Here is a 13,968-nt window from a genome sequence, read left to right as displayed (position 1 = left end):
CGCCTCCACAATGTCCCCAGGTCAACTGGTCTTAATCCACCCTCTGCTCATCTGCATTGCAGAATATCAAGCAGGGCAGAAATGAGAAAAAGACATCTGTTTCCTGTCTTTTTTTCCTAGTATAACCTCCAGATATACCAGCTCTCCCAAACCAGGCTTTGACATCCCTACAACATGAAAATCTACCCATAAAAAACTATAATTGCACCTCTCCCATTTTTTTTCCATTAGCTTCCTGTTGGTGATGGACTACATTGGCATCAACATGGCATCACTCAACTCCTGCATCAACCCCGTTGCTCTTTACTTTGTGAGCCAGAAGTTCAAGAACTGCTTTCAAGTAAGACCAGGAGGGGGGGGGGGGGGGGTTGGGGTATTGTCTCATTCTTGCTTTGCTTTAGAAAACAGGTGTAGTAAAATTTGGTTTCCAGAAAAAGACCAGCAGATTTGGCAGGTGCCATTCAAGGCAGCCCCACTTGTAGGCTACACGATGCGAACAAAAAAATTCTACTTTTGCTTCGTTGAAATGTCCAGAAAAAATAAGAATATGACTGCTCAGCAGTTTAAACCAGTCCCGGGCTGTGGTAAGTTCCAGCCTGCTGTGCCTCACCTCTCTGAGGTGGTAGATATACTATCAGTTAGCATTACCATCAGGTACACTCTGCTGCTAAAGCAGGAGGGCTGGAGAAACAGCTGTAGTTCGGAAAGAGCACTGAAGTGTCCTCAGTTCAGATGGTTTGCGATTCATACCTATGAAAATCGGTCCATAGTCCTCTATCGAGTCTGCTGCACCACTGGAGCATCAGATCAAAATGTGACGAACCGCGGCCCATCCGCACACAAGGAGGTGGCGAAGCGGGGCGCCTGATCCCTCTCTCTGCTCTGTCCCCCCAGTCCTGCCTGTGCTGCTGGTGCCAGAGGCCCAGGAGGAACATCGCCCCCGCCGACGAGAGGGGCTCGGCGGCTCGCTGGAAGGGGCACTGCCACGAGAACGGGCTGGACCGGAGCAGCTCGCGATCCAGCCACAAGTACAGCACCTCCTAGACGGACTCCGGTGCCCGCAAAGGGGGGGGACCTGGGCAGCTGGGCAAAGAGCAGGGGGCGGAGGCCAATAAACAGGACTGCTCTTCCCCTCCCAACACCCCCACCCACCCCCACCCCCCCGCCTACTGGCACCAACTCAGCTCTACAAGACCAGACCGCACAGAACTGGACAACCAGACATAGCTCAACCTGGGATTCCCTTCAAGGAAAACCACAAAGTAGCTGAACTCCCACTGTGGTAAGAAATCCAGAGCCACATGCATTTCAGTCGGGACTTTGGCCTGTTAACAATACAGCCGGACAACCAAACTGGGACATTGGACGTCTCTCTCCATGACCCTCTGCATCAAAACCACCACAATCCAGGTGGGTGGTCAAGAGGAAGGCTCCCTACACATGGCTGTGCAGAACCTCCATTTATCCATCATCAGAAAGGCGCTTATTCCTGGTAAGGATTGTGGCAACCTGGAGCCTAACCCAGAAGCACAGACTACAACCTGGAGAGGATGCCAGTTTTCCACAGGCTGAGTGTAGAACAATAACCTCAGAACGCTGTATAAACTAAGCTCAAGGAACAATGGACAAATATGTTATAGAACATTAGGATTTAGTCCTAATCCTGCAAACCGTGGTTCAGAGACAGTTTGGGATGGAACATGGATTAAATGTATTTGAAGCACTATACCACCTGTACATAGATTTGGAAGTGTATCACCATCCACACCAATACAGGCACTCAGTAAGCAAGAACCGGGGAAGAGTTTTTAACTATGTGTATCTACATTAATATATGGTACACAATAAGAACATTGTTTTTTCAATATAGATATATAGAATACATAGACACTATTATTGTTTTTAGTCCATATAAATGACGCTGACCTATTTAGCTATGACACTGGCCTCATCAGCACGTAAAACTGATGTTGTCAGAAAAAATAAAGCAAAATGTCTGTTGGAGGGGGGACTATAAAAGTATTAAAAAAAACGCAAAGCAAAATAGATCAAACTAAGGCATCAGGATAAGATGCTGTACTAGTCACATGTGCCTTCATTTACTCTGTTCAGGAGCAGCTGTGCCAGACCAGGCACGTGCAAGAAATGCATATGGAAAAACTCCAAAATGGAAATACAAACACACACTGAGTCCCACGACACCAATACACCTACTAGGTTATCAGAGGTTAGAACTGTTCTTAGCACCTGGAATAGCTTGGTCTCTGTTATACCTCAATCTCTGTGTTCAAATTATTATTATTTTTTTTAAATATTCCATTATATATAAATTTATATACTGTATTAATAGGCATCATCAAGAAAGTGTTACATAATGTATATACCTCGGATTTCATACAGCATAAAATAGCCATTTTCAGAATTAAAGGATTTTATTTTGTTCTCTTGCAGTATATTTATATATAGTATATTATGCAGTATATCCTAGGGACAAAATATAGAAAATATAGCATTTTTATTCATGTATTACATTGACCTGCTGTATGTACCAGACTGAGTATCTAATTGTATAGCTGTGAAGACAACTCTCCCCTGTTCCAGACTAAAGTATTTTACTTTAGTGCTCATCCTAAAGTCCTCCACAACAGGGGAGGGGGATCCTGTACTCTACTGTCGACTGTATATTTTAAAATATAAAGAACAGATATTATATTCATATTTTTTTTTAAGGAAAACATTTATTCTAAAATTTACTTTTTAAACAAAAAAAGCTTTTTTGATACTGTTTGTTGTGGTCTAAAACAAATAGATAGCAAATAAAAATATTTTATCATGGTTCTGTTTCGGACGTTTTTGTTCCAACTGGGGAAAAAAAAAAAAACAGTCACATTTTACCGCTTAAGGATTATGTTTTCAACACAGGCAGGGTCCATTTCTCTGCAAGCTGCACAAGACGGTAGCTCTTCGGTGAAAATACTGAAGAGGGAGTGGTACAGGTTTCAAGACTGACTGCCATTTCTGCCCAGCGGTGTGGAGTGCCAACACTATGCTCAGGACCATCTCGCTCTTATAAAAAGATGCCATGTCCATATGACTCAAGAGGAACAGGTAACGGGTTAATTCCACGCTGAAAAGGAAAGGAAACGCAACGTTTCGGCTGTGGAACCTTCAGGTGTTTATTCAGCATGGAACAAACCTGTTACCTGTTCCTTTGCAGCCTTACGAATGCTGACGCAGCTCCCTGCTTGAACTCCATACGACTCAGATACTGGTAGTGGTCAAAAAATTCAATCGCCTGGGTACATGAGGGACACCAAGTGAACTGAAAATCATGGGATATTCTGGAACACAACAAGGCAGTCTTTTCCACTTGCATTATCCAGGATGATTCGACCTTCTCCCGGAAGAACATGCCACATTCTCCCTGCAGAGCTCCAGATGCCTCTGCACATATGGCCTACACCGGTTGCACAAGGTGGCCCAACGCCCTTGTCAGTGACTGCACTGGCATTTCCATTTTTTACGCACTACCTGCGGCTCTCTCAATCAGGCTAGGCGATTGTGAGAAAGAAAAAGGCAGCTCCAAAACATTACAAGTTCTCTCCTGCAATGGAAACTCGCAACAGAGGAAACTGAGCAGAAGAGCTCTGAAAAACTGTGTGGAGGATTATGGATCTGGGAGTCAAGTGGAATCTATGTTAAATCTTAAAGGGATTCCCCTCCCCTTAATATATGGACTTCGGAAAGACACGCTAACCACAAGTTAAAGGATGCACGTCAAGTGAGCTAGCCCATTCAAAGAACTATAGTGAAAGTGGAGTACAGTAGAGTCTCAGCAAGAACCCACCTAGCTGTGGCCCAGAGAGCCCATATTCACTCATAGAGGATGTAAACTCATGGGGGCTCATACAATTATATCAGGCTTTGAGATGTAAAAGAAAAATCTGAATACTGTCTTTCCAGAAAAAAAGAAGTTATAGCATCAGACTAAAGAGGAAAAAATGGGTGAGGACTGTTCAGGGATGTGGAGGGAATTCTGGAGACCTTCTTCCTTGCAGGTCGGATGTTTGGGAGGACAGTGGGCACGTGTGGTGGAGGTGGAGTGCTGTGCAGGGTCAACCTCACTCCCCAGACACCACCCAGATCAGTGCTCCCAGTCCGCCCAGTTTGGTTCCCCGGGAACTGGAAAAGGTGCTTTTGCAGTCATGCTGAATGATGGCTTTCTGGAGCAATTAAAAACAAAAACGCCCAAAGTCATCTGCTGGGATTGCAGATTGATCCTGGGTCCCTAGCACGGCCATCCTCCCACGCTCCCCTGTTAATCCATGGCAACGTCCTGTTGCTCTTTGAACACTTGCACACGAGCCTATAAAGAATGCAAAACAGAACACAGTTTGCTAAGAGTTACAAATGACTGATTAGGTGAGATGTGTGAGGTGGGGGGGGGGACTTCAAACCTCTTTTTGCCACCCGCCCCCACCACTGACACTGGTAATGGTATAACTCAGCACTCACTAGAGCACCAGAATACTGTGAAACTCAGATCGCACAACTCCACTCATGTGTGCCCGGTCTTGGGAAGCCTGCTTCTTCACTTGCCAAGACAGTTTAACAGCTAGCACTCATACCCCAGGGGCAATATTTTTCATTATGAAACCCAATGCTGCACCAAAACAACTGGCTAGGATTATTCAGCCTTAAGTGTCTACGAGCTGACATCGATATTCACAAACTCCGTGCACACATGCTTCCAATATCCCTGGCTCCAGACTCGGTGGTCTCCGCAGGCCCAGAGGCTCAGAGAGTGGAATGAGTGGAGGTAGGCGTGCAGGTGCCTGTGGAAGATCAGGAGCAGCAGCACAGTCTTGACATGAGCTGGACAGCACATCTGCACACGCCAGCCCCGAATTCACACGCAAAAGCTCCTCCTGCAGTACTGACCCTGAATAAGGTGTTCTTTGTCCTTTGTTGTCTGATGTAGTGCTGTCAAAATTTTACTATAAAGCCATTTTTCTCATGGGCTGCTAGCTTTTTAGCATACAGCCTCATCTTGTTTGTAACCATTCCTATGTTGTTAGGTTGCGTTCTGCCACCACACTGTCAGATCTGCCCGTGTGTGTAGAGAACTCAACTAAGAATTTGCCTGGGCAGACTTACTCAAAATACGTTAACAAGCACCATCTCCTCTGGCCTGCTTGCAGAACTGCAATACAAAGCGAATTATAATATAATCTAATTAACAGGTAATGTAAACGGTGAAGGATTACATCATCTTTTAACAGTTGGGCTGGGCTCATCTTAAGCACGACTAAGGGATCAGACTCTTAATCGGGCACAATTTTTCATCTGCAACGCATGGAAACACAGAGCAGCCAGGAAATCCTGCAGGGAAATCTCTGATCAGACCCACCTGAATAACAATTACTTTGAATCTGTGAGGGAATATCAAGAAAACTGCTCTTAGAATGCCTGGTCACATTATTTTCCATTTTGCTCTCAAAACAAAGCTCTCAAAAGACTAAGCAAGACCAAAGGAAGGTAGGGGGGTGGGGGGTAGAGGGGAATGGAGGGGCTGGCCTATAAGGTCTCACCTCGAAGGTGCGGAGCACATGCTGGCAGACCTCCATAAGCTCATTCAGGCCCTGGCGGAAAGGCTCCACAGCAGGCATACCCCCTGCGGAACAGGACAAACAATTAGCTCACACCCTGGGATGACATCACTGGCTGCAAGAGGGAGGGGTCACTCCCTGGGATGACATCACTGGCTATATCTTTGAGAGAGCAGTTGCCGACATGTACTTCAACAGGCACCCCGGGATCCTTAGCAAAACCTTTCATCAAAATTCCAACCCAAGACAAAAGAGCTCCTCTTGTTTGCAAATATTAATATGACCCGAAGTGCATGGGTACCACATGTGTTGCCCAGTACTGAACCTGGCAGCCCATTCTCCTGAAGAACTGGCACAAACTGTTCTGTAATGTTTAGTTAAATTGTATAAGAAGTGGAGCTCTCACAGACGAACTGTAGATTTCCGATTCAAACAGAAATATTAGTCTGCATGTGGTATAAAACGAAAATTGGTACTCCCCTTCAATGCTACTCAGATTCTTAGCATCTTACAGAGCTCCTGGGATGAAGCTGTCACCATGCACCACATCAGAGAGAGAAAACCATCATCCCTCTCCTGGGGAGTGGGGTGGATAATTCAAAATAATTACCATTCATTTTCAAAAAAGAAAACTATACTGGGAGCAATCCCAGAGGATGAGAGAGGACGAGAGAGACAAAACTATAAAGGAGAAGGAATGCCCACAAAATCTGCATCCCATCAAAGAGGATCTCGTAAGACTCCGAAAAACAAAACCCTTTGTGAATCTTGCTCTGTTTGGCTCAGCAAGCGGCACCACAGCAGTGCTTGAGCATAAGCAGAAAAACCAGGAGTCAGCGGGAAGGGGACAGCGCGAGAGAACCGCAGGCCTGGCGTGTGCAGAGAGCCCCTCTCTCCGCAGGAGCTGTGGCAGGGAGCCCTTGTCCCGGGACAGAGCTTTCCTCCACAAGCCTCTGAGCCCCAGGCCGGGGCGGCAGACAGCCCGCGGGAAGGGAAGCAAGCGATGAGGCTCAAAACACACGCGGCCTCCCAGGTGTCCGCGCACGAATCCCACTGCAGGAGAGCAGAGCCCCCGACTGGACACGAATCCACTGGCTGGTATTTTTGCGACTCCTGCCTCCTCCTGTTTGCGGGACAGAGATGGGGCATGTTTTAACACGGGAGTTACAAATATGCTACACCTTCACATACCCTTATCTGGCTTCCAGAGCTAGCACAGCCAAGACAGGTCTGCAGCTTTTGCATGTTAGATCACAACTCTCGAACAGCTGAGATCCTTCACGTTCTCCAACTGGCAATTCAGTCTAGTGAAATCAGTAACCCACTCAACTGAACCACCAGCGTGCAGATGCAAGATCTTGCACAAAAATCTGGTTTTCCTAGATAAGTTGTGCCTGTTGCCAGATCTATTTCAGAAACATCAAAGTGCACACTCTCACAAAATTCTGGTCATGCTTGCTCAGAGCCGGCGAGCTGCCAACTAAAAGAAACCGAATGACTGATTTTATTCAGCCGTCCTGCCACTTCCTTTTGATAAGAAATATGCAACAATTTAAAATGCTGAGATTTCTGTGTGAGCCAATTAAAATGAGCATTCCACATGTGAACGCAGCTTGACTCCTGCCAGTGCTTCCAGGATGGGGAGGCCTGGCAAGAGACCAGCAGACTGCCTTTTCCTGTCCCCTGTTGACAAGTGGGAAGTGCTGCCTAACAAATTGGGAAGGGAAAAGTCCTACAGGCACTGCACTGTCATGAGCAGACCGGAGCACGGCTGTTGGGTTCTTGGCAACCTCTGCCACACTGCCGACGTCAGACGAGGGCAGGAGAAGCCACACCTTGCTTATTAATCCGCTCTCCCGTTCACCTCGAATGGGAATCAGTCACAGGCAGCCCATGGAAAGAAGTAACCCCTGAGGGAACTTCAGCTTCAAGAATGGCATCAGCCCCACCCAATCTGTATTGAGGCATTATGGCCTCTTGGGAGTTGTAAAGTCCCTCCAGTAGAAAAAGTCTCTGAGCTCTGAAAGTAGGCTTCGGAGAGGACGAAGGGAAGACCTTCCGTGAGCAGGGACATTATCGCAAAGAGCCAGATGCGAATAGTGGCCTACGATACACATGCACCTCTTACGTTGAACACTAAATTAAAAACAAAGAGGCCATACTGGGCTAAAGTGGAGATGTCATCAGGACTGGGACTAATCACGTTAGCACAGAGCTCACATAGCCCTTATGTTCCTACCTTGGAAATCAGGAAGGATTTGATTAGAGGCTCTGCTTTGCAACACATCCACTACAGCTGAGATGCTGGAGACTTGACCGTTCCAAAGCCTGAGCCTTGTAGGAATAGATCAGGAATGGCACCGACTGAGAGAAAGCGTATGACTGAATGTCGGTTTCAATCCAGATACACACTTGCTTCTTGGCGCTCACTGGAGGGAGGGAGGAGACACACACGGGACACGCGCTGGCTTCACTTCACTCATGAAGAAAAGGGAAATGGAAAGAAGGACGGATTGCACGTGTGGGCCAGCCCCTCTTCTCAGACGCGTTACTCCCTGCGCCCTCTCCAGCCCGCCTCCGCAGTCATTACGCGTGTAACCTCTTGCGTGAGCAGACATGCTACTGTTACTTCCACACCTCGAACACCCCATCAAATCCCAAATCTACTCCCCGCACCAGGGCCTGAAGACCCTCCGGGCACAGCCCTACCAGCCCTCTCCCCCTCTCCTCACACCTTGCTTCCACGCCAGCACGACTGCTCCAGAGCATGTTCACAGCTAATTCGGAAATGAACTTCTCAGAAAGAGGAACTGTTCCGAAAGAAATCGGATTGTCATGAGAACACGTCCTACTTTGAACGCAAGAAAGGTCACAGATGAGAAGAAGCCATTTGGCAACATTAACCCATAAATGCTTTGAAGATATGGAGTCCAGGAGACTGCCTCGGTTTAAACAGAATGAAACAATGAACAGGTAGAAGGATAACTCCATGCTGAAAAGCAGAAACACTGCTCACTTTGCAGTGTGTAATTAACCTTTTCTTGCTTCGATGCAGCAGCTCCCTATTCGAACTCATATTCAATTACGACTGAATGAATAAAACCAGATGGGAAATAAAGCTACAGATCCACCTGATAAGGCAGCAGGACTGGGGGGAAAAAAACAAACAGGCTGATCGAAGGCCGAGCCAAGCACACGTGTCCTTTGGAAGAGCGAGGCTGTTTCGTGTTTGGTTTGCGTCACGCTTGTCTTTTCGCAAGAGGCGAAACCCAGCCCTGCAAACCCAGCTGGTGGGGGCCAGCGTGCTGGGTCTGCCGCCAGCTCGGGGCCCACGTTGCGATTGGAGGGGGAGGGAGGGGGGAGTTTCACGGTTAGCTGGCGTTCTGTCAAAACAGTCCACGACAGAGATTGGGGAAACAAAAACAAGACAGATCTGATCACCCTGCTTCCGTTTGACCAGGGCTGTCAAACTCAGTTCCTTGGTGGGCCTGGTCTCTCAGGGACCTTTCTGTTCCCACCTGCATAGACAATCAAACCATTAAACTAATTATTTTCTGAGATACAAAACAAAGGACTTTTCCTAAGGTCTTTTTGTGGATTATTAGATAAGGCATTCACTTAAGAATCCTTCTAAAATACCGCAAAGCTGGGGCAGAAGTATTACAATTGCGCAGTTTATTAAATAATTAGACCAACTGTTCTAAACGGTTTTTTTATTTAAGATCCAAGTACTACACCTCGACTAGTATCAGAGAGTTGAGGATTAGTGGCAGGACGCCAGGGATCAAAGCATAGTGGAGAGGACAGTGCTGTGCACCAGGCTCCCTGCCCCTCGCTACACCAACAGCCCCCATCCTCCCCTCTGAGGAGGGGCAGAAGGACAGGACAGGTGTCCAACATGGCGCCCAACATGGCGCCGTCCGCAACAGGAGAGAGCTGCTCACCCGCTGGCAACCAGGAGGCCAAAGAGGGCTCGGACCCCTGGGAAACAAAATCCAGTGTGGAGTATAAGCTTGCCTTGCACAACCATCTCCAGCGTGTTGCCTTTCTGCTCACTCCCAGGGCGTGCGTGTGCATGCGTGCGGGGGTGGAGAGGGAGCTCTCCAGAGCAGAAGCCAAGCTCTCTCCATGTCAGCAGAGCCCAGAAGAAAATTACAACCCGTGATGAACAGAGATCGCAGGTCCCTGAAACGGTCTTTCCCCAGGTACCATTTTGCTCTGCAGCCTATAAATCCATGTGTTCCTCATAAAATGCTTTTGTGAATTGCAACCGCAAATGCGTCTCCGTGAAGGACCATGGCTGCACTCTGCACGAGCAGCACCAGCTCCCGAGACAGAAGAGAGCTGGAGAGAGAGCAAGAGCAGGAACCAGATTCCTCACACAGCTGTCTGAACAACAAGCACCAGACTTCAATCAGCCATGTCGGCTCTGGGGTTTTGCACATTTAAGAGATAATTGCCCTTCTTTTTTTATGTACTGCCAGAGCAGCAGACCTGGGGGTTGGCACGGTTCTTTTAAAAAAAGCCACATAGTCGAGATGTAGTTGTTTGTTCTTCTGTGCATAAATTAGCCTCAGAGCTGGGGGGAAAACTCACTGCACAAATAAAAGCAGACCAGGACCACCAGCTGATCAGCTATACTCTGTGTATTTCTGCAGGTACACGATGCTCTACACTTGTTCTTTGTATTTTTAGATGACCTCTTATACTTGGACGGTCATCGTTCCGGAGTTGGGCTGGGGGAAGGTGCTTGAGGGTATACAAACTGTGACAAATGCGCTGCTCCCAGACTCTGGGAACAACAGCTGGTCGGCTCCTGCAATCCAGCGTGTAACAGATTGAAAACGGAGGCCTCTCTACGGACCCCAGTTAAAAACCCATTATCCCTCTTCCTGCTCCAATGTGCTCCTCTAAAGCAGCTAATACAATTAGGAGCAAAAGGCGGTTTTGTTTCTGTGGTCCTGGGCTTCCTGCCAGAAAAAGGGCTCTGCTCCGAGGCTACACACTGTCACCAGGGATCGTTTCATAATCTAATTTTAAAAACTGAATTCTGGCCCCACACCATAAACATGAGCAGAACTATTCACCAAAACAAAAAAGACTGAAGGAACCAGAGCACCGCGACACAGTGGAAGGCCATTTTCCGGCTGGCCAGGCTGGCACTGTGGAGCTCACGTACGCAGAGCAGCCAACACACGCTCATGCTCAGAGAACGCGCGTGCAGCGCTGTTGTGCAATCTCTCCAAGAAGAGCACCAGGGACATCAAAAAGAATAAGCCAAAATAGCCATTTCCCAACTTTGGAAACAGACCCCATTATCTCTCTTTGCGGATAATAACCGTCTGCTGCAGAAGGAGAGAGAGAAGGGCTGGATCCACAAAAACACTTGTGATGCCAATATTAACATAGGGCTCCACACAAAGAAAGCCGACTATCACATAACCAAGAACAAAGCTTGATTCACGCTGCTCAGGGGAACTGGTGTCTTTGTGGGCTTTCCTGGCAGGTGGGGAAAGTCTCTGCAACAAACATGCCACAGAGCGTTGCACGAATGAGGCCCAGAGAGCACAAGGGGGAGCTGTGGTGTTTGGGAGTCCCCAACTCTGCCTGGGCCCCCCACCAGAGACAGACATTTGCCTTCGTCCATTTTCGTGGACCCCCATTTTGATTTAACATTCCAGCCTCCAGTGAAATGAAACAGCATGGGGATTAAGAGCACAAGCAAAAACTAGATATTTTTGCGATGTGCAGATTTGAAAATCGTTTTTTTAATTTACAATTTCAGAATGTCCCCGTGTCATCCGTCAGGAGTCTGAGATCCTTGAGGGAAGAGCCTCGGATTTGCACACACACACACACACAGGCACTCACTCACTCACTCACCTCGTGTCTGGATCCGGAAGTTAATCTTACTCTCCGAGGGGTGAGTGATGCTGTACCCACAGAACTCCACTTCGGGGCTGTACAACACAAAACGCACATGAACCCAGCGGCTCTTTAGCACGTCACTGACTATTTTCAACACAACGACACACAACAAATGTAGAGGTCAATGCAATTGAAGGAATACTCCACTGCACAGCCATTTAAAACATTCCAGGGTTTAGGAGCTCCAGTCTCCCACACGTTAAGACTGTGCTTGATACTGGAAGTCCGAAAAGCTGTTTTGAGCTCAGCTGTGCATCAAGTTAACATATTACAGTGTATGAAACCAAAGAAACCATTGGTCCAAAAGCCAGCGGCCAGTATATCTGCAAGTGATTGTCAGAGCGCTTGTGCACCAGGACTCGTGACCTCCAGGCAGAGAGGGGAAACTCACTTTTTCATGACCATGTAGCGCAGGGCATTGCCCAGAGTGTGGTCCTCCTCGTGCAGCACAAAAGTCACGCAGGAGTCATCCCCGCCCTCCGCCTGCACCTGCGGAAGACAAACGGTACCGCGGCAGTCACGACCTCTCCGACCTCTCGGAAGTCACCAGGCGGACAAAACAACATGCAAACAGGCTGGGTGAGGCTACTCGCGTTGGTGTTCGCATACTGAGCGGACGTCTGTTCGCTGACCACGTCTGTGTAAATTAAACGGCGTCACCTTGCTTAAGATGGGCAAAATGTTGCGAATGCGCTTTGGGGATACACGATAAAGTGCCCATCCTGCTGTATCCTGGCATTTTTGCATTTTGGATCCTTCTGCTGCTTCTTTTTCAGGACAACAAGGCCACACTCTTGCCCAAAGCACCAGGATCTGCATATAATAATCAGAGTCCCGAGCAGCAGTGTGAAACTCTGATGGTAGGACGTCTCAATCACTGTCCTTGTGGCCCCGCTGTCTGATGGCATGACTCTTACTCAACCCTCGGTCAGGCAATCAACCCCTTGTTTGGGGCTCATACCCGGATTCATTCAATCTTTTTGATTTCTGCTCTGAAGCAGTGAGAGAAAAGAAAGGCTAGGAGCCGAAAAACCAAGCTTCACAACTGAACAAGCCGGACGGTCGATGACGGGCACAATGAAGGGCGAGCCCGGCTGTGGAGATACCCAGTAGACTCCTTCGGCTCACGAGGAGCTGGAAACGGAAAGCCCAGCAGTAATCTGACAAGCGCAGCGAGCAAGCTTCCATAGCGAGTACTGCGGCAATTAAGGATGAGGTTTTGAGGAGGGAAAGAGAGGCACCTCTGGGCCTAAGAGAAAGGGCAGAATTCAGGTTTGGCTGCAGCTCTAGCCTGTCTGACTGGAGCTGCACGTGAGGCCTCTGTGATCCCCTGTGGTGGAGCATGTCTTTTTCACAGGAAGGCCTCCGCCTGCCCAGACAGCTACAGAAACTCTATTCCCTGCTCCCACTTTTCAAGAGAACATTCCAAGTCATTTTTAGGAAACGTGGGAAAAAAAGACCACTATGTATTTAAAAGCAAAAACAGCTAACAAAACATGTTTAATACCTTCAGCTCTTTTTCAATGGGAGATGGAATTCTGCCTTTTTTGTGTGAAACTGGGAAATCTGGGTATTTGAGCTGGATGGACGTGATAATACCCGCAGATCGCAGAAAGAAATCACAATTACTGTATAAGGATCCGCTGGCCAGCGACAGCACTACCTCCGGGTGCCCCCTAGCGGTAAAAGGGGGTATCGCCGAGAAAAACGAAAAAGCTCTAGAAACTTCACAATTTCACACAGAAATAATTCTGCAGCGTACAACTCTCCATCGTCTGGAAAGTTGTGCAGATATACAAAGTCTCCCTAGTGTGACAGAAACCGTTCTTCATTTTCATTTTATACAGCAGATAACGAAATTATTTTTGTTGTTCGTCTTATCCTTCAGATATTTTTCCCAAGACACTTCACGTTTTTGGTAAGTAGGTTCTAGAGAACAACTGGCCATATGAAGTATAGCTAGTATACCGTTTTAGGCTCCGGGAACAGTTAGCTTAGACAAGGACTGCCATAAACCCCGCTTTCTCGGGTAGTGGTCTATCTTCTGGGGGGGTTTTCAGTGTCGCGCGGTAAATATGGGACACGAGCTAAGATTTCGGGGAAAGAAAACTCGCTAAATCCCTGCACATGATGCTGCAACTGCTCCTTTCAGTAAGATTTTTCACCGAAATCGGTTCGCTCAAGGAAATCGCAGAATTTCCCCAACTGACAATTGCCAGAGTAGGCACATTGATGACAAGTTCGCCGTGACCGTATTTTAATTTCAAATACCAGACGCAAATCACACCCCACTCCTAAAATAGACTACGGGCTTGTGCATTGAGTTTCTCGCATTTTCATTTAAACGGTCACTCAGAACAGTACTTACCACTTCCAGCACAGGTCTCTTCTCATCCTCGCCGGTGGCCATGCTTGTTACCGCTCTCCTTTG

At 47.7% G+C, this 13,968-nt stretch overlaps 2 protein-coding genes across 4 annotated transcripts in view; one reads left to right on the top strand and one right to left on the bottom strand.

Annotated features, from left to right (window-relative positions):
- LOC148828745 (endothelin receptor type B-like) overlaps positions 1 to 2,835 on the top strand; it is a 21,192-nt gene extending 18,357 nt beyond the window's left edge. For both annotated transcript variants that reach the window (XM_088924558.1, XM_088924559.1), the window contains exons 7-8: positions 232 to 340; positions 895 to 2,835. In XM_088924558.1, coding sequence (XP_088780684.1) covers positions 232 to 340; positions 895 to 1,044 — 259 coding nt within the window. In that variant the 3' untranslated portion in view covers positions 1,045 to 2,835. The remainder of the gene's footprint in view (positions 1 to 231; positions 341 to 894) is intronic.
- polr1d (RNA polymerase I and III subunit D) lies at positions 2,414 to 13,968 on the bottom strand. 2 transcript variants are annotated; one of them, XM_088924561.1, is made up of 6 exons: positions 13,906 to 13,968; positions 11,929 to 12,026; positions 11,493 to 11,569; positions 5,592 to 5,674; positions 5,158 to 5,203; positions 4,248 to 4,366 (listed from the first exon to the last, which is right to left on the bottom strand). In XM_088924561.1, exons 1-5 carry the CDS (start codon positions 13,945 to 13,947, stop codon positions 5,168 to 5,170), a joined length of 336 nt encoding a protein of 111 aa, XP_088780687.1. In that variant the 5' UTR covers positions 13,948 to 13,968; the 3' UTR covers positions 4,248 to 4,366; positions 5,158 to 5,167. The 2 variants fall into 2 exon arrangements, with proteins under 2 accessions (XP_088780686.1, XP_088780687.1); XM_088924560.1 differs by lacking the exon at positions 5,158 to 5,203 and having other exon boundaries at positions 2,414 to 4,366.

The sequence above is a fragment of the Atractosteus spatula genome, chromosome 9 (genome assembly GCF_055471065.1).
Source record: "Atractosteus spatula isolate fAtrSpa1 chromosome 9, fAtrSpa1.hap1, whole genome shotgun sequence".
NCBI classification, from domain to species: domain Eukaryota; kingdom Metazoa; phylum Chordata; class Actinopteri; order Semionotiformes; family Lepisosteidae; genus Atractosteus; species Atractosteus spatula.
Note: the sequence above shows the minus strand (reverse complement) of the source record. Positions and strands in the feature narration are given on the sequence as shown.